Source organism: Colius striatus, chromosome 2 (assembly GCF_028858725.1).
Source record: "Colius striatus isolate bColStr4 chromosome 2, bColStr4.1.hap1, whole genome shotgun sequence".
Classification (NCBI taxonomy): domain Eukaryota; kingdom Metazoa; phylum Chordata; class Aves; order Coliiformes; family Coliidae; genus Colius; species Colius striatus.
This window is the reverse complement of record NC_084760.1, coordinates 67279165-67298832: the sequence shown is the minus strand read 5'-3', so window position 1 is coordinate 67298832 and position 19668 is coordinate 67279165. Positions and strand designations below refer to the sequence as shown.

The following is a 19668-nucleotide window of genomic DNA, read 5'->3' as shown; positions in this document are numbered from 1 at the left end:
TTTGTGACAACTTCTTGAATCTACTCTTCTTGCTGTTGAAGTATTTTTCCTGGCATATATATAATGGACAAAAATCACTTGGCTCCTTTTGATTTATGGTTAATTTATTCTTGGATTTTTTCCCAATCTAACACAACTAAAAGAGTGACACACCACTGCTGCTGAGTGTGCACTTACTGTGGAAATCATGGGATAATGTCTGCACTGATAATAGTTTCAGAATAGGAGCATATTATAAACCTTACTTAAAAAAAAACACCGTGAATTAACTATTGACAGAAATGTCTTATTTTGTCTCCATCAGTCTTTCCTTTTGGGAACTAAAATCGAGTGTTAAAAGACATTTAGGTGATATCTTGAATTTAAATAATAATTACAAATGTTTTGTCATGTTTTATTTCAATAGCCAGGGGCAAGTAGTGCAGATAAATCGAGTTTTTTGGTTTTGAGATGTGATAAATGTTACAGGAGATATTGGATGTTGTTTCTGACTCCCTGCTGCCATCCTTAAAGATGATTATTACTTGCTTTCAAAGTTACTGGTGCACTTGAGAGTGCAATCCCAGTACCTTTAATTATTTCTCCTCCTCTCCCCAGTGCCATCCAGTCTTACACATCTACACAGCTTCATGAATCGTGTGGCTTTGAATAGTCTTAGGAAAAAAAAGGCAAAACCTTTTTAAGGGCTCCTCTGCAATGTTTCCATTGCATTTGCATTCTTTCTGTTGTATGAGACTTTCCCCTCCTTTCTGCTGTTTCTGTGATACTCTGTCCCATGACTTGGAGCAAGATTCTGTTTTGCCTTCTGGTCTTTGGGCACTTCACAATGGGTGCCTGTCCTGCTTCTGTCTGTGGTAGCCTCTGCAGAGGTTTTTGTTTCATTGATAGAGCTTTGTTAAGCATGGTAGTCTTGGGTTGGCTCATGATGTTAGAAGTTGCCTCTGGCAATAAGTTGCTTCCTTATCCACCCACGTTTTATCCGAGCAGGGATGTATGTTGTTGCACCATCTTGACTCATCTTTCAGCCTGATGACTACTTCAGCTCCAAAAGGTTTTTTTGCGTTATGTAGCTGATGGAAAAAAAAAGGGTGTGTGTCAGCTCTTGGAATTTGTGGGTTTTGTGGGTTTCTTTGTTTCCTCTTTCTAGTGGTGTGCTAGCTTGCCAATTTTGTAAGGCAAGTAACATTTAGTTTTTTCCTTTCTTGGTAGGTTTGCCATTAGTTTAGACATTACTAGAGTGAATGGAATCTCTAGAAAAAAGGGAACATGATTTATTTAGAGATCACCTGGAGCTGGATACCTGAATTCTCATGGAGCTGTAAGAGCGTTTTGGGTTTTTTATATCTTTAGAGTCATGTTATGTGATGTCAGATGCTTACAGAAGACTTTATTGTTTGTTGTAAAATACTGAAATACAGTCTAAAACTGCATAGCATTTGCAGGCTCATCAATTACCTCAGTATACAGTAAACCAAAGTTGGGATTTGGGGGATAAATCATAGTATTACTTTGAGGTTATCTTCAAATTCTAATTATTTCTATAAAATACACTGAACTGCAATTCTTGGTATTTAACAGTTTACATATACTTAAAAGCTTGCTTCCTGAATAACCCTACCTGCTCTACCTGGGGATTTCTGTTGCTCATTTGTCTTGTCAGTTGAATAAGTGTATTGTGTCCAGAAATCTTTAATGAAGTTTAAGCAGAACTTCCAGTTGATTCCATTTACTGTACAACTAAGTGTTCTGCTGCAAAGCTGGATCAGACCTTCCTCAGAGAATATGTATACATTTATACCAGAAACTTAAGAGAAAACATTATTTTTGTCTAATCCATTCTGGGTTTATAAAATGTCAGGTTTTATTGCTGTTTCAGTACTTCAAATACTGCCTGGAAACTCTAAAATATGTACCTTGCCTTAAGAAAAGGTAAAATTTACAGAGAAGGTAGGGCACCAAGACATTTAATTTCGTCTGGAGACTACAGCTTATAGTAATTAGCATTTTCAAAATGTTGTGAGTATATTCACTGAGAGCAAATGCATTTCCTGTATATAGGCCTATTAAATTATAATCTTCTTTACTTTTTCGCCTGTTCTTTGAGAATTTAAAATTGTCTTCTTGTATGCATGAGGAGGGCGTGTGTGTGTGTTCCTTCCTACTGGAAGCTTCTATTTTTGTTGTGAGCATTCAAATATATGAAAGAAATGTACCTTTGGTAGCTATTTACTTAAACTGAGTAAGGAAATAAGAATGAAAGCTAAGTCATCTTTGCTGTAATGATTTCAGACATTATGTCTGACAGTGGTAATCAAATATTGCAAAGTATATATATTTCCAGTGTTTTGTTTGTTTGTTTATGCTTTGCTTCTTGGTGTGCTTGTCAACGTCTGTTTTACTAATGCTTAGCAAGTTGGCAATCAAAAGAAGTCAGCATTTGTTTATAGGATGTTTCCTGTTCATCTTGCCTGCAAAAAAAACCAGCATTCCAGGCATTTTCAGAGCACTCTTTATCTCAGTTTCATACAAAACACTTTTTGCTGACAAGGGAAGACATTGATGCCCCATAATGTAATTACATTAAATTGCTAGAGTGCTTGCCTGGCATTTAGGAAAGTTGGATTCATTTACTACAGCAAGAGAGACTTGGAGTCATGTTTCTGAAGACCTCTTGGAAGGCAGTGAGTGAATTTTGAGAGAAAAAGCAAGACAGCATGCTGGATGGACTCTGTCCTTTGCTGAAAGTTCTGGGTCAGGAGGAACTGGCGCTTCAGGGTCTGCTTAGCTATAACCATCTAAGTTGATACCTAAGTGAAGATGGTAAACTAAACTGGGGGGGAAGAGACATGTTAAGTGCCAGCAGTAGCAAAAAAGATTGGACTTTGTCTGTGACTTAGACAGCTGTCTGAGTCTGTTTCTGGGATAACAAAGCTCTGTAAGGAAACTTCATGCTTGCTTTAAGGATGTGAATTGTAGCAGGCATTAAACAGTTGCAATGCCAAATGCTGCTCTACATAACATCAAAGTGCTTCTGTGTATCTGGCCCCAAGTACATGATCAGAACAGAAGTCTATGAAGTGCCGAGAGGAGTGTTATCTTCAGCAAGAACACCCAAAATCATCAACTAATTTGACTGATCCGTACTGCATGATGCAGCAAAGCCTTGTGTTAGGCCAGCTGGATCAAATGATGCTCTTTGAAGATGCTGCCAGTGTTTAGATTCCTTTTGGAAAATCATCAGCAGAAGAAATTCTGCCTGTATTGACACTTGGCCAATGTCTTAACAGCAAGTACCAAAACAGATATTAAGCCTTAGCATATATTTTTGTCCCATGAAGCCACATTTCTCAATTATTCTTAGTGTGTGCTACCAAGGGAAGTAGAATTGAGTTGTGCTGTTATGTGATGCTGTTGGTTTGAGGCATGGTGCAGTCAGAGCTCCCAACCATCTCCTGTGCCTGAATGTCGCATGTTTGTCAGCATACAGATTGTCTGAGAGAGGAATGCCTTGCATTGGAGGCACACTCAGCTCCCACTTAAGAAGTTTTCAACCACAAGAGCTTTGCTGAAGTCTACGTTGACTTGCCACTTGCAAAGTGTGTGATGTCTTAATATATCTAGTGGTGTTACATGTTGGTAAGTTGTTCCTTGTTGACAGCAAGTCAGTGTAGGATAGAAATCTCTGCTATCATGAGGCCTAATACACAGCAGTTAAATGTCAAATCCATGATACTTGAAACTTTTAAGGGGGGAGGACTATTGGAAGACATAAATAGCAAACATAGAGTGGTTTTAAGGGGATTTTATGTAGGAGCAATACCTAGAGACTTGGATCAATTCAATATCTCTTTTTTTGTGCCAAGGGAAATCACAGTCGATAAAAAGCTAATTACTTCAATGCTTGTAAAGAATATAGTATTCAATGCAAACAGATATACCAAAAACAGAAGGCAAAGTGATCTAAAAGATGTAAGTGATAATGAAATTATCCACTAATGCACATCTGTGTATAATTACAGCTTTCTAAACTCAAACAGCACTAGTCTTAAGTTTCGTGTTGTACATGACTATGTCTTGTTGTAGATGTGTAGAAATGCTGTAAAAATGTGTTTGAATCTTGCTTTGCATTTGTACCTCACCCTCCTTTTCTCTGCACCAGTCAGGTCAACTGCAAGTGTGTAACTAATCATTTCATGAAACATTTTTTTTTTAGTCTAGTTCTCAAAACTGGAGTTTCATATGTCACCTTTTGTCATATCTCACTTTTTGTCATATCTCAGTTTCAGTCTACACAGTAGTCTTAATAGCAAGGTTTATGGACTGCTGTAGGCTTGGAGAGCTTACTGTATCCTGGAAGAAAAAGTCGCTGCACTTCAGTGATTAATCAGCCTGAAAAACCATGAGTTTGTTCAATTTAACCATAATGAATTGTAGTTTTGGATTGCCAGGAATGTTTTAACAAATTAAGTAAATGTTTATCACCTTAACTACTCCAAAAGCTCAGAAGTTAAGGTGTTTAGATAAACAAATTGTAAAATTAGAGTTAGATTTATTTGGTACATCTCAAATCTTACTCTGATACTGATGCCAGATTTCCCACTGAACAGAGTTGAAAGGTTGTGATTTTATTTCTTTGCATGTCATCTGGTACTGAATTGGGAATTTAATGAGAAGCAGTGACATGATGTGTGAAACTGATGTATGCCAGATCCCTGCAACACATGCATTACAGCTGGCATGTACTTCTATTGACTTTTTTCTATGTGTCCTGGCCTGAGATAATGACTGCATGAACAGTGACAACAAATATATCTCTCGGTGTTCCATGTGAGTCTAATGTTTGGTTAGTGCCTTTTGTAGTTGGTCAGCTACCTTTTTAGTTTTTAATAAACTAAAAATATTTGTCCAGCTCTATTTACAACATTCACATATTTGGGTTGTCGCTTGATATTGTCAGTTTCTTTTAGTATGTCCAGAAAATAGTATTTTAAAGTACTAAGTACTAATAGTTTTATTAGTATTTTAATATATAAAACACATTAGGCTTTTTTATTCATTAAATCTTCCTCTTGTCATCTCATGATTGAAGAGCTGTGCCTCTTCTTAAACAGTGTCAGTTGCTTTCAATCGTGCCTTGAGGTTAGCTTTTTGTATAAATGACTTTTGCCATGCAAGCATTGTTATCTTCTACCAGGAAGATTACTCATCAAATATAAGTGGCTTCTTAAGATCACATTAGAAGTTGGGATTTTGTTTCATTAGAAGCACACTGAAAAAGCAACTTGGTCCTGTGATGGTGACGACATAGGAATGCTATTTCACCATATAATCCAGTCGTGTATTGTACCAAATTAACATGCTGAAACAATTTAGTCATGTACAGAAATGAGATATATTTATGTCTATGGTTTTAATGTGTGCTTTTTTTCCTCCCTTTGTGCACTGGAGTTCTCTCTAGGGGATACAATATATTGTTTGCCCCTGGAAGACATGGGTTTCTCATGTGTACTTTCCAAATGCTTTATTGGGTGAAAGTTAATGCTTACAACAGAATATCAGTTTTAGCTGAGTAGTCTGTTTTAAAGTAATTACAGTAGACTTCTTTTGGAGAGGAAAAATACCATAAAGCTCTTATCTAGGGCACAGAAGTTAATATCCCATACTGGCCCATCACTATACTGCTTTATAGAGAGTCCTGGGAGGCAAGCTGAGTGTCCAACAATCTGCTGTGGGAGCTTTTATCCTGGCTGCTTGGCTCACCTCAGTGTCTGAAGGCTCCACCCAAGGATTTTCCTAGAAGCCTCAAATTTCTAAGAATTCAGAATGACCTTAAGCTGTGAGATCTCTAAATCTAACTTTGCCTTTGATAGTTCTTATTTATTAAAAAAGAAACCTAAGTGAATAAACTTAATAAATAATTATTCTTAATGGCATGTGCTCTTCAGCTAGAGGGGTTAATGGGAAGGCAGAGTTTTCCCCTAAAGACTTGAAGGGGTGGGGAGGTAGACAATAAGGAAGTACTTTATAGTTTTTGTTTGATTACAAGAGATGTTTTGCATTTACTTTTCCACTTACTTAAGTTTCTGTTTTTAGAATCATTACAGTAATTGGGGGTAGTGAAGAGCTTTATGGAGTTTTGCAGAGTTGACATTCTTTTGGGGAAGATTTTTCTTCCAGCTATATTTGATACTTGCACTTAAGTGTTTCCATAGTTTTGCTGCCTTTAAAATGGTGCACAGAGCCAAATAACTTGTGAAAGACCCTTTTCTAGAACTATAGAAAACTTTTGCTTCCATGTGCTGGTGGGATTCTGGGCAGTGACCGGTAATTTCCTTCACCAGCATGAGCCATGGCATGTGTTTCTGTGGTTATGGGAGTTGTTTGTTTTTATTGTTGTTGTCTTAAATCTTTCTTTAAGCAAAGTTACTGACTTCCACAAGTCCCAGTGACCCAAAGTATGTACCAACATGGTGAAATTTAATGTAAGAATCTGGGCAAATTCTGTCTCTCTGGCATCCTTGATGCATGATGCTCTGAAAAACATGTATTTGTAGCATTTCATTTTTAACAGATTTAGTGTCTATATTATGGGTATTTTTCTCTAAAATTGTTCATAATAACAAAATGTATCAATGTTCAGTTTTGTATTTCACTATTTTAGAAACCAAATGCCTTTTTCCAACATATTTCGAAATGTCTATGCCTACTTAATGTAGACACTTCAGCTGAATTTACATTGACAATTCAGGTATACCTGGGGATGTGCTGAAATGGCATCGTTCGTGGTTGAAATGTCCCCGAACGTAAATTTGACCTTTTCCAACTACTTATTCTTCTACACAAAGAATTCCTAGATATGGCTTAGGTGCTGGGGTGGCAGAGAGAGTTTATAATATGCAGTTTGCACACCGTCACCCTGTTCTAGAAACTCTGACAGATTTCTAGAAGAGAGAAAAACTGTTTAGCATTGCTGGGCTTTGGTGTCTGGTAATGTTTTTCAGGTGCATTTGAGTCATATAGACATAGTCTTGTATCTTCTTCATCTTTACTGATGTAGTGAAGGTGTTGTCTTCGGCAGGGTTGTGCAAATAAAGCTAGTATTATAACTGGAACTTCTTCAGTGCAGACATAGAAAAGGAAACAATTTCCTTTGGCAAGTGTGCAAGAACTACAGAAGCTGATGGCATTTGAATTAGTTGGCTTGAGTGTAGTGTGCAAATTGGCATTCATTGCATATTACATATTATCTTTCTTTAAAAAAGTTTACATAAAAAAAATTATCCAATTCTCTCCTTATTCCAACTGCATCATGGGACAATTCCAGCTTGACATCTTATATTTCTGTAGTAATGAGTGTACAAGAGTGTGGGTTTTCTTTCTGTTAAAAGTGAGATTTATAGATTCAGAATAAATGTTAGAAATGGGAGGAAGGGGAAGATGCAACTTCCGTTTCCCCTCTCTAAATTGATATTATCAATCTTGCTTGAATTGCAAATCCAAGGGAGTTGCCCGTGAGGCCCACCACAAGCTCTTCTGAAATGAGCACATGAAGACAGCAATCTGAAGATATGTTGGGAGGGTTTTTTCCAATAGTAAGGCTAGATATAGCAGCTCAATAACCTGACTTTTCTATTTCAGATAACTTTGCTATTTAGGCAGTTACTTGCTAGATTGGGATTTTCTTCAGAGTTTGTTTTATCTTTTTCCCTGTGTTACTAATTTGAGTATTATTCCTTTTTTTAAAATATTCATCTTCACTAATACATTTCCTTCTCAAACATTTCTTTTTGGTTGTGTTCTTGTCTAAATAAGAATTGCTGAATCAATTAAATTCAAAAGCCTGTTCTAAATTTGTGTTCTGTTTGTGTTTTTACAAGGTGTGGAGGAAATAACCTTCTCTTGAAATCCAAAGTTAGTTCTCTTGGACCACTTGGAGTTGAAAACCACAAAACTTAGTTATTGGTGTTTGCTTTGGAAACGCAAAATTGAATCAGTTAAAGAGATTATTTTAAAGATTATGTACTTCTTTCAGGAGGACCCAAATGATATCGACCCCAAAAGGAAAGATGTGCGTGGCAGTGATGGGGAGGACAAGGCACAAAGTGTGGAGACGCTACCTCCAGGTATTGCAGTAATATTTGTTATGAAAGATCCATAGCCATAAAACATTTATCCCCAAAAGCCATAAAACACAGCAGTTGTTCTGATTCTAATAATTCTTTGTCATTTGAGAGTGCTAGGATTATTTTAGCAGCTTGAACTTCTCTCTGTTCTTAAAGCTTCAGCTTCCTTAAATCTTGCCTGCTTCACTGGTCCTTTGGGTTTAAAACCATAGAGAATATGACTCTTTGCTAGTATGTTTGTATTGTCCTGCCATAAGTTTGAGATGTCGTACAAGCCTCTGCTACAGTAGTAGTTCATTTCTCTTGATGATAATGCTGGCAGGCAACAGATGTGTTGCTTTGAGACACTGCTTCTGACTGAAGGTTGACCCAAAGTTCATACTTTTTTTACTTTTGTCTAGCTTTTGAAATGGCAGCTTTTCATGAGTGTGCTGAGGGTGTATCTTATTTTTCTCATACTTGCTCAGTATTCATCATGCTGGCAATCAACAGAGCAGAGTGATTTTTGTTTTATTTGGATGACGTGGACTTACACCTTCAGGATGTGATAGGGAAATTAAGTGTTAAGGAATCTTCATTTCATATAACTGCTTCCCTAAACAGCTTTTGCCTCTTAATTGCTTCACATGAATGAGATTTAAGATATAGCTAGGATTGATGTACTAAAAAATACAGAAATAGTCAAATGGATTTGAATCTTTTACACTGTATTGAAAAAGTTTACCATACAAGGACAACTTCCTTTAGATAGCTTTTACTCTTCTTCTGTTAATGTTCAACTTGCAAATTTGTCTTAACCAAATGTTTGTAATGCTATGAGGTCTTGAAGAAAGAACTAACCAAGGTAAACTTCTCTTTAAGTGTCTTGAAACTTCCATTCCCAATAATTGGTGAGGCATGAGTTTTGGTTTACACTTCCCTGGTACCAGTAAGCCATTTGACATTCATGATTTTTTCCTGTAGCCTTTGGCCTACCTTTTTCTTAGCTGCTTTCTGGAGAGGGAAAGCAAGACTCTGGTTAAGTATGTATATTTTTTTGGCAAAACCTTTACTTTGTGTATGAATTGGGAAAGAAATCCTAAGAAGTGGAAACTTAATAAGTAAGAGCCTTACATATTTAACTTGGTTTCTGGCAGATCTGTCTTTTTTTTTTTCCTTAACTCTCTGCAAATATTGTTACTGGTATTATAGGTCAGACAGTTCTGCTCCTTCCAGCTACTATTCTTATTTCTGTATTCTGGGCCAAGCTCTATATATACTTCTAAGACTTTCCTTTCCCAGTGGCCCTAAGTAGCTGTTTGAGTATTAAAAGAAGTGTGAAGTGTCACAGGTTGAAAGGGAGAGACACCAAAATATGGAAGGATGGGTGCTAGAATGAAGTGTGAAGTAGAACAGGTCAGAGGTTTGGTTAGTGGTTTGTTTTTTTTTTTTCATTTCATCACTTGATTAGTAATCTTACAGCTTGATTTGATAGGAGAATCCTTACGGCAAAGTACTGTGAGTGTCTCAAGTCAAGCATCAAAGGCCACACAGACAGAATTAAGCACTTGTAAATCACTATTTTGATTATTCTCAATTTGTGTAGGCAAACTTTGAATCCTTATGGCAATGAAGCTTGGAATTCATATTTATACTTATTCTTCGCATGATTTTAAAGCAAAGTGGTCAAATCTTAAGAAGGCTTCTGTTAAAAAGTTTCTTCTTTCCCTCTGAGATTAGGAGATGTATAGTTTAGGTTTCAGCATTTTGTAACATAGCATCTTTCAGAACTTCTTGGAAGTAAGGAACTGTTTATTATCTTTATCTTTACAATAGCTTTATATTAAGATTAAACTGTTGAGCTTTCTAACTTCTGTACATCAGAGTTTATCCTTTGTCATTTGGTGACTTTGCAGTATATCATAAAAGCCTATATCTTGTTTTGTGAAAATAATGGTATTAACTCTCGTAGTTCAACCAACCCTGAAATGTCTGCATGAATAACTAAGGCAACACTGAATAACCAGCTCTGTGTAATGACAGGAGTTGCAAGAGTTACTCAAACAGTGCTTTTTGCTAGTTAATGAAAATCTGAAATCTCTTAATGCCTGTAAGTCAAAATAATCATATTTATATTGAGTATTATATCAAGTATCCTACTGCTTTTAAGCTGTACTGAGTCAGTAAGAGGGGGAGTACAAGCTATTTAGGGGATTTGGTATCCATCTACTCCTACTGTTTGTTTTGTGTCTCTTGGTCGAGTGCATGTTTGTCTGCTATGCTTCCCGCCTCCCCCCCCCTCCCCTTCTATGTCACTTCAAGCTGCTCTTGCTGTTATCTGACTCTTCTGTAATAGACCTGATTCATGTTGCACACAGTTGACAGGTCCTTCTGCTAGAGCCAGAGCCTGACTTTGCCTCCTTTCTGTCTCCTGAAGCCAAATTCACATGTTCTTATAAGACCCCTGTCAGTGGACTGTCACTGTCTTCCAGTAATTTAGCCCTATCAAGTCATCTTGTCTTTTCAAATTTACTCTCTACTTTCTGGACTAGTGTTGCATTTGCTGGTTTCAAAATCTTGAAAATAGTAACTGATACATTTTAAATGATTTATACCAAGTTCTACTTGAATGGAAACAAATGGAATAAAACATGCATAACCTTCACTATTTTTTAAAATGCAAATTATTATAGAGAAAAAAACCAAAGTGCGTGCTATTTAAAAATCACACAGCTTGTTATTAAAAATAGTCATAGTGAATTGCACTATTTTTGTTGATTGCCTTCTCTAAGACTTTGGAGTGGGAAATACCTGGGACAAAAAGATGCAACATAGTTGGATTTCACCTTTTTCTTCTTTCTGCTCAGCTCTGCAGGCACAGAACAGCGTATAAAATAAGCAGTAATTGTCAAAACCAAGTTCAGCAATGCATCCTACATGGGCTCCAGATTCTTATCTAGTTCAGTGATTTTTTTTTTTTTTAATATATTTTTATTCTTTTCCCCCCCTATTTGACTTTGGTAGCAAACACTGCAGTTCATATGCTATTGAGTTCAAAAGATTAATGTATTGTCATTTTAAGTCTCAGTACAGGTAAATACAGAATTGATTCAATTTGAAGTTACAAACTTGTTTGAAATAATGTAGTTGAGTTTTCAGATGCTCATTCCACCTGACAAAGCCATAAAAACTACAAAGCCAGCTACCTCCCCAGAGTACCCCAGGGAAGCATACAACAGAAACAGTACCAATTATTGGAAAAGGTTTTGTTAAGCCACTTCTAACTTCTAAATTTAGCTGATAAATTGTCAGAAAGGCAAGCCTTTCAACTAAAGTGAGGCTGGACAGTACACTTGGATCAGCCTTTCATTTTCCAACAGTTATCTTGAGTTATTGCCATTCATAACCATGTGGGCAGCCCAAGTTGCATGTTGCAGGTCACGAAATATGCAACCTGTCTTAAGAAGAATACTTGCAACAGCATCACCTGTAGCACTGATGTGATTGGCCTCGTGACTTCTTGTATTGTAGCTGCTCTTTCCACTGGATGGAAGGCAACTGGGGGAGTGGATGGTGGTGACAGTCCTGAAGCAGGCATAGCGTTAAAGTCCATTGGTGTTTAGAGTGTTTGAAAGTTGAAAGTCACATATAAATCCATTTTGAGTGTAGATTATATTTTGTAAAAATGCACTGAAATCTGCTGGAAAAGCAATGGTGTGACATGTCCCATATTTCAGAAAGTATTCAACATATGTTCCAGATTGGAGCTATATTATAAATTAAAATCAAGGATAATAATATAGTTTAGTTAACAAGGAGGTTGTAAAAGCATTGAGAAATGTCAAGGGAGGGAGTTATACAGGAGGTGATCTTGTGATCTCCGCTGTTTCTTCCAGTTTCTTGAATCAAGCCATTCTGCTTTTTGTATAGTTCTATTTTAAGTGAGGTTTGGTGTGATTGTTTTTTTTGTCAACTCCTCTGTATTGGGTGATTTGTAGGGTGGTAATTGACTGAGATGTAAACTTTTTTCAAACCAAGTCCCTGAAAACATTTTGAGAAAAGAATCGGGCTGAGAAAAACTCTTGGCGGTGTATGGACTACCAACAAACAGCAGCTGGGAAGTTTACTTTGTAGAGTTCTCCAAGTACCTAAAATTTATTCCTATAGTTTCTCCTCTGTGCAGAGTTACCAAATGTATTAAACGTTCTACAGTCTGCTTTTTTAGGATGGTAATTCAGGTGTAAAAATAGGTGCTTAGTATTAATTGACTAGCCCTTAAATTCATAATGCAAATGTATGGGCACTTTTCTCTTACTTTGTGACTTCACTTGGGTATTGGAAGTTTTTAAAAACAAACCAACCAACCCCAAACTACCTCCCCCCACCTTGGTATTTTTACCTTACAACCGTGGGTCTGAATTGCTTTTTTAGATGAGCTCCTTAAATGGTCCTGAGATTACAGAGAATTTTTAATCAAGTTGGTGATATTTGTCTGGTTAAACAGCAGAAAATTATTTTGTTTAATGATGTAAAGTGAGGTTTTTTTCTTAATATCAGAATCTTCCAACAGGTGTTAAGGCACCAGAGCTGGGGCATAGCTTATGCATAGAAAGCTGTCAGTGAAGGCCTGCCTTAGCTTCCATGCTGTGCAGCTTGAGAGATGGAGCAAAGGCAAATCTTGAAACATCTGAGCAACCTCTGACTCCCATTAGTACCTTGTATTCCCTCTGTACATATTTATGAATATCAGCCTAGCTTAGGGTATGCCTGAAATATTATATTTATCTAAAAATTGATCTTGAATGGAGTGACATCTCTGCAACCTTGCTACTTAAAGTACCTCAAAATCTTTGTATGTTAATTATGAAAACTCCTCTCATCTGTAATAAGCATTGACCCCAAAAAGACAGCTTTTGTTTTATACCTCTTTTTTTAATACCAACAGCATGTTGTGTTCACCACCACATGCTTGCAGGAGGTTCTCGTACACATCCATGTTAAAGCAAGAATGTCTATATTACATTAGAACTTGAGCTCTGTTTTTTGACTTAGAGGTAGTATAATTTTGCTGTAGGTAGCATAGGTCTGGTTGGTAATAGGCAAGAAAGTAACCATTTAACCCGAGGGAAGAACTGATAATTTTAAGACATCTGGTACATATCATACTGTTATTTTACACTTGAAGGTGATTCAAGTCTTGATATTTCCCTCGCTTTCTGTGTTAGTGCCACAACCAGCCCTATAATAATACAGTCCTTGTTAAAGAGGGATTAATCTGTGAATCAAGTCTGATTGTAAAGCAGATTGCATTTCTGTCATATTGGAGAGTGATTCTGTGCTCTGCCTGTGTAATATGTTGGATTTTGAGGGCAATATTGTCTTGTATTTCTGAAAAGCCTGTTACTAAAATGATTTGATTATAAATTACTGTGTTTTTAGCTATGTAATGGGACAGTAAATTAAATTGTAATATCTTTGAAGTCTGGTTCTTAAGTTAATGTTTCTTGGATGACTATAGCCAGATCATCTGCCATATTAACGCCTGTCGATATGTGGAGGGTTCTTTAAAAATGAAAATTGTGATAGTTGGGGTTAAAAAAAGTAGCAAACAACATAGACAAGATGTAACACGATCTGGTGACTAGTTGTGTAAACGAAGATACGTAAAATTGAACAATTTGATATTCACAGGATGTTCTAGAGGAATTTGATGTGCAAAATGACTGTTGATGTCGCAGTATTAACACGGATGGGGTTCAATTACTTTGCAAAATTAAAAACCAAACCAAGCTACTCCATCCGTTCTGTTTGAGTTGCTGAACTTGAGCTTCTTGTTAAATTGCAAAGATTAAATTGGATATGTCCCTCATTTTCTGTTGTAGGGAAAGTTCGATGGCAAGACTTTGATCAAGATGCTTATGTTGGTGCTACCGTGGTGCGGTCTGGTCAGGATCCATACGCCCGCAATAAGTTCAATCAGGTAGAAAGTGACAAACTGCGAATGGACCGAGGCATTCCTGACACTAGGCATGATCAGTAAGTGCCAAGCTGAGCCACGTTTGTTTTGGATTAACCTTTTTGCATTTATGGATTTTAAGCAGAAGGTGGGGTTTTTTTAAAGCAAAAGCTCTCTCTGGCTTTTGAAAGGACGGGAACAGTAAACTATGGTGTGATCCTTGAACAGTGGCTTAAAGAATAATGATTCTTATTCAAGTCTTTGTTTCCATGACTTCTATGAGTGTGTATTCTATATCCAAACAAGTAGCATGTTTATGTCTCTTTGTTCCTGTTTATCTCTTGGCTTTTCTTGGTTTCTACAGTTGTCTCTTTCACGGTGAGGATGATCAGATGGTGAAGCAGGTAGCCCAGAGAGGCTGTGAAGTCCCCAGATTTAGCAATAGTCAAAGCTCAATGTACAGCCTGCTGTGGCTGGCCCTATTTTGAGCAAGGAGTTTAGACTAAAAAATTTCCAGGGGCCTCATCTAATCTCAGTTGCTCTGTGATTCTTCTACGTATGTGATGATTGTCAACTCCAGACCTAAAGGAATCCATTTTTGCATACCCTGGCAAACATAGGACAGAATTATACTTCACAGGCTTAGAAACTATGTCAGACTGCTTGTGCTGAAACATGAAATATTATACTTCAGAGTATGGAAAAATACTGTCTTCTCATGGATAGAGAAGACTTCCATTTTAATAAGGGTTTGAGTGGCTTGTACTAATCTTGTTTAAGCAGAATTGGTTAATATTTAACAATTGATAGAACTTCCATAACAAAAGTAGGTTGAACTGTTAGAAAAACTAGGCAAGCATAGTCTCAAAGCATAAAATTAGCCAACTGTGTATAGTTGATTTGCCTAAATAATTTTGCAGTTATGATGACTGTACATTCACAGCTTTGTAGGCAGAAGAAGCTGGAGAAGACACCAGAGAGAAAGAGAAAAGAAAGATGCCTGCTAATTCTTCATAAAGCCCTTCAATCAGGAATGGCATAGCAAATGGGATTTATGAAAAATATCAGACACTTACTGTGTTGTTTTTAAATCCCTTGTATAATAGCATGGGTTTAGGTTCCCTTAAGCAGATGATTTGTAGATAAAGCCAGTCTTATATAATTTGTCCTTAATTGAATGAAAAAGTGGGAAGAAGCTGGTATTTCACTTGTTACCATGAAAGCAGTGTAAACCGTGATGCCCGTGGTATATTGAGGAGTTTTAAGATGACTTCTGAATATCCTTCATCAGGTATACAATTTTTTTCCACAAGGAATGCATTCCAGCTCCTTAGACCAGATATTCTTTTCCCATGAGAACAAAGCTCAGCCACCTATTTCTAGAAGCTTCTTTGAGTCAGATATGCTGAATTTGGATTTTTTCTGGATAGTTATTAACCTCTGAGGGATTCTAACAGACAAATGTTTTCTTTTGATAAAAACAAATAGGAGAGATGACAGGAGACAAATAATATTGCAGTGACTATGCTTGTTTTAACTGTCAGTGTTGTGATTATATTCTGACCTGCCTGGGTGTTTTTCACTAACCAGAGCTGGAGAAGAACCCTTCAATGGAAGTATGTTTCCGAGGAAAGGCTGTATTTGTGCTGTGATTACTATGACTTACACTTTGCAGACAAGTAGCAATCTTTAATACTCAGTAATCTGTTGAGGTGAATATTCTCCTTGCACTAGTTCAAGGGGATATTTTTGTCTAAAAATGTTTTCAACAAACCCTGGAAGATTTAGAAAAAACAGAATTTGTTAATGGTACGAACTAGTCCAGCGACTCAGATTTCTATGGGAAATAATGTACTTCTCAGGTTTTAAGTGATTTTAATGACCTATGCATGGGAGGTCTAGATTGACACTTTCAGTTCAAGTTCTGTTTTATTCAAATGTGTTTTCTTATTGTGTGTATGCAAAATTAAGTGCTGTAGCTTGAGGGAAGAAAATATTGATGACATTGTTTCTTTGATTTGACTTTTAACTGTGGCACTATTGACACAGCAGAATAGGAGGAGGACTTCTGCCTAGTGAGTTAAAGCATGGATTTCTGAAGAATTGAGAGCAGAAATACTGAGTGAAACGTTCCTCCAGTTTTATTGGGAAGTCTAAAAATCTTAATTTCTTCCTCAGAAATATGCAGTAGTACTCTTTTGAGTTTTCTTGAAATTGAGAGACTTCATTGACTCCACCCTAAGATGTTCTTCGTCTCAAGTGCTCCCTTCTGTGAAGAGATCAGTGCAAGTTTAATGTGACTTTTAAAAATTATTCTAATGCAAGTTCTTCATTTGATAACTGCATGCACAGTAAGCTTGTCCTCTGTGGGTAATTTGAAAGTTTACAGAATAAAGAATATAGTTTTGGCACCATAGGTTTTGGTGTGTCATGTCGTTCTCTAGATGAATTGCCAGAAGCTCATGATAGAGAACGTCTTAATTCTTTACCTTCCAGTAACACATTTGATTTATTGCTTCCATGCTGGGCATTCATGAAGAAGCCACCATTTGAGAAATAAAGCTAGATAAGGCCTTGCTAATCTGACATAGCACTTGTAGGGCTGTCATGGGCTTTGTTTTTCTTCTGAGTGACTGAGGTCACCATTGCACAATAATGTGGGTTTTGTTCATGGCAAGCATCGTAATGTGTGATGTTATGGGTGTGTTGTATCTAAAACACTACAGGTCCTTAGGGTTTTGTAGGGTGGCCAGGAGCAAGAAGTATGTTGCCTCTTGCTCTCTGATCTGGTGAGTCAGAAGTGTGGTTTATGATGTGTGTCACAGATGTTTAATCACATGTGGAGAGGCCTTTTATAAACAGAGACCTAGCATCAGAGGTTTCATTAACAATGTAACTTACCTGTTTTTTTTTTAAAGCTCATTTGTTTTAATACTGCACAGAGTACAGAATTATTTGCTGAATTTGCTGCAGTTGTGTGCTAGCTGGGTTTATCCCCTATAAAGACAGCTAGACCTGTTTAAAACTTTACCCCTAGTATTGAATGAAGGATATATAAGCAAATACATTACTTGTGTATGTTGCTGCATGAATGGCGATAGGTATCTTGACCTGTCAGATGGTAATACTTTCATCATAAACTCCATATACAGTGTTTTCTAGTATTGTTAGCATCTCAAACAATGAGAGTAGTGTCCTTTTTAGGTTTATTGTCAGTGGATTTAAACAGCTTAACTTTATGTAATTCTACAGGAAATATTTTGGGATATGCTGCTTTGAGCGTATTATATTACTTTCAAGCTACTAGAGGTTATGAAAGATGAGTTGACATAGATGGAATGTTTCATTATGATTTGGAAGCACATGGCTCTCTTTAATTGGATCAATATTGTCACAACTAGCTTTATTTTTCACATTACAAATGTTGTCATCCTTAAAAACAGTCTTCTAACAAGAAGTTGTGTCTGTAAACAAGACCAGGATGCTACAGTAGCTTTAAAAATAAAGGGAGAAGTGGACACATGGCAGAAGAGACATATAGTAGCCTGTGAACCCACGCATTTTCATTGAAAATATGCTCATTTGCTTAGATTTATTGGATGTTTTTGAAGTAAAATAAACACCCTGGTTTCATACTCAGTTGCATGACATAGTGCAGTGATGATAGTCTGGTGGCTTTTCTGAACCTGTCTACATCATTGTCACTGACCTCTTTGCCTGTTGTGTACTAAAACAACTACCAGAAGTGACAGAAGACAAATTGATTATAATCTCAACTGAGAACAAGGTATTTCTTTCTTCCTACATAGATGCAATGTGTACATGAGATAAATGCTTCACAATGAAGGCTGTCTTCTAAGCCTGGGATGTAAATATTGTGTTCAAATGAGAGAGTATTATGTCTTTCAGGTGTCAACGGAAACAATGGCGGATAGATTTGCCAGCCACTAGCGTGGTAATCACTTTTCACAATGAGGCAAGATCTGCTTTGCTTCGAACTGTCGTCAGGTATGTTGGAGAGACCTTGTGATTTTTTTTTTTTTTTGGTAATTGTTTTTTTTGAGGTTGTTTTTGTTGTTGTTGGGTTTTTTTTCCCTAAAGGCCATTCATTTCCCAAATGGTTTTGGGAACCATTTTCAGAGGGAAAGATAAGTCTTAATTTTGTTGATGTCTCCAGTTCTACATTCTGAAATAGTGACGTTAAACAAAACTGCTCCCCTGAACTACTAAGGCATAGAAGTGTGAAACCAACCACCAGATGATATATGGAGCTTGACTGTATAACTATTTTTGAGAAGAAGTCAGAGAAGATGAATTCTTAGGGGTTGACTCAAAAAAAAAAGTTGTCTAATGCATTGATTTCTGGAGGCTGAAATTTTTGAGAGGGAATGATTCTATGTATACCTCTGTTTTCAGAAAACTTTCAGTGATAAGCCAGTAGCTATTATTGAAGGTAATATCCTGGGCTGTGTTCTGCTGTGGCTTAAAGTAACTCCTTTTATGACACGTTGTGGAAAATTTAGGCTGTTTAGAATTTAAAGCGCTTTTTTGGTTTTTTTCAGTGTTCTTAAAAAAAGCCCATCACATCTCATTAAGGAAATTATACTAGTGGATGACTACAGTAATGATTGTAAGTACTTTTAAAAGGTCTTGACTTTTTATTTATTCTGTTGGTGCTAGTAGGTAACTTGGTTGAGAATAGGTCACATGAATAGGAGTTTGCAGAGACTGATCCCAAACCAGGTCTTAATTCTTCTGTATCTCTCATTGTGGAAATGTGAAGAGTTCTGATAAATACTTCAGGTGTATTTTATTACTTTCTGCTAGCTGAAGGAGCAGATTGTACAGTTGGAAACAGCCTTTACATAGTACGTTATCTGATGTAAAAAAAACCCCACCCATGGTGTTTGCACTAAACATTTTTGTAGTGCTGCTTTAAATGAATACTGACTTCACTCTCTTGGAAAAATTCTTTCTGAATCTAAAGGAAGTCAAGGTTTCATAAGTACTAGGGTATCACAATACAAACTTAAGCAATGGAAATGGACCTGAGTAACATTTGTTAAAGGGAGCTAATGTCTACGTTTGCGTTGTTTATAGCTGATATAAGATGGGTTTAAGCCTTAATGTTGGTTAAAAAAGTGAGCTGTCTTATATGTAAGGAAAACAGTTTCATCTTATAAAAGCTTATTTTTCTTATGTAATGTAGCAACTGTCTAAAGTAAGCAAAGTCAATGTTACTAAAGAAAAATATTTCTAGAGTGTAAAATTAAATTGACTTTAAATAACATAATGAGAGTTGTAATTTCTTAGCCTGGTAAATTTCCTTTACTTGTAGTGGGACAAGTAGAGACTTCTTTAAGCATGTATCTTATGTTTAACTCTTCATGAATGTAAAGATTTTCCACTACAAAGCCTTGTTTTTCTTTGAAGATAACCAGTATTATGGTATACAGTGTTGGATATCAAACTGGTTCTCATAATTTGATTTTTTTTTTTAAACAAAATGTATTGTTCTGTTTTTGAAAGCTGAGGATGGTGCTCTCTTGGGAAAGATTGAAAAAGTGCGAGTTCTTCGGAATGATCGCCGAGAAGGTAGGCTTCATCTGG

General features: G+C 36.6%; 1 protein-coding gene across 1 annotated transcript in view; it reads left to right on the top strand.

Annotated features, from left to right (window-relative positions):
- Window positions 1-19668, top strand: part of GALNT2 (polypeptide N-acetylgalactosaminyltransferase 2) — a 99714-nt gene that overhangs the window by 46506 nt on the left and 33540 nt on the right. Inside the window, exons 2-6 of the mRNA XM_061990951.1 lie at window positions 8033-8123; window positions 13985-14138; window positions 17968-18066; window positions 18621-18688; window positions 19588-19653. Coding sequence (XP_061846935.1) covers window positions 8033-8123; window positions 13985-14138; window positions 17968-18066; window positions 18621-18688; window positions 19588-19653 — 478 coding nt within the window. The remainder of the gene's footprint in view (window positions 1-8032; window positions 8124-13984; window positions 14139-17967; window positions 18067-18620; window positions 18689-19587; window positions 19654-19668) is intronic.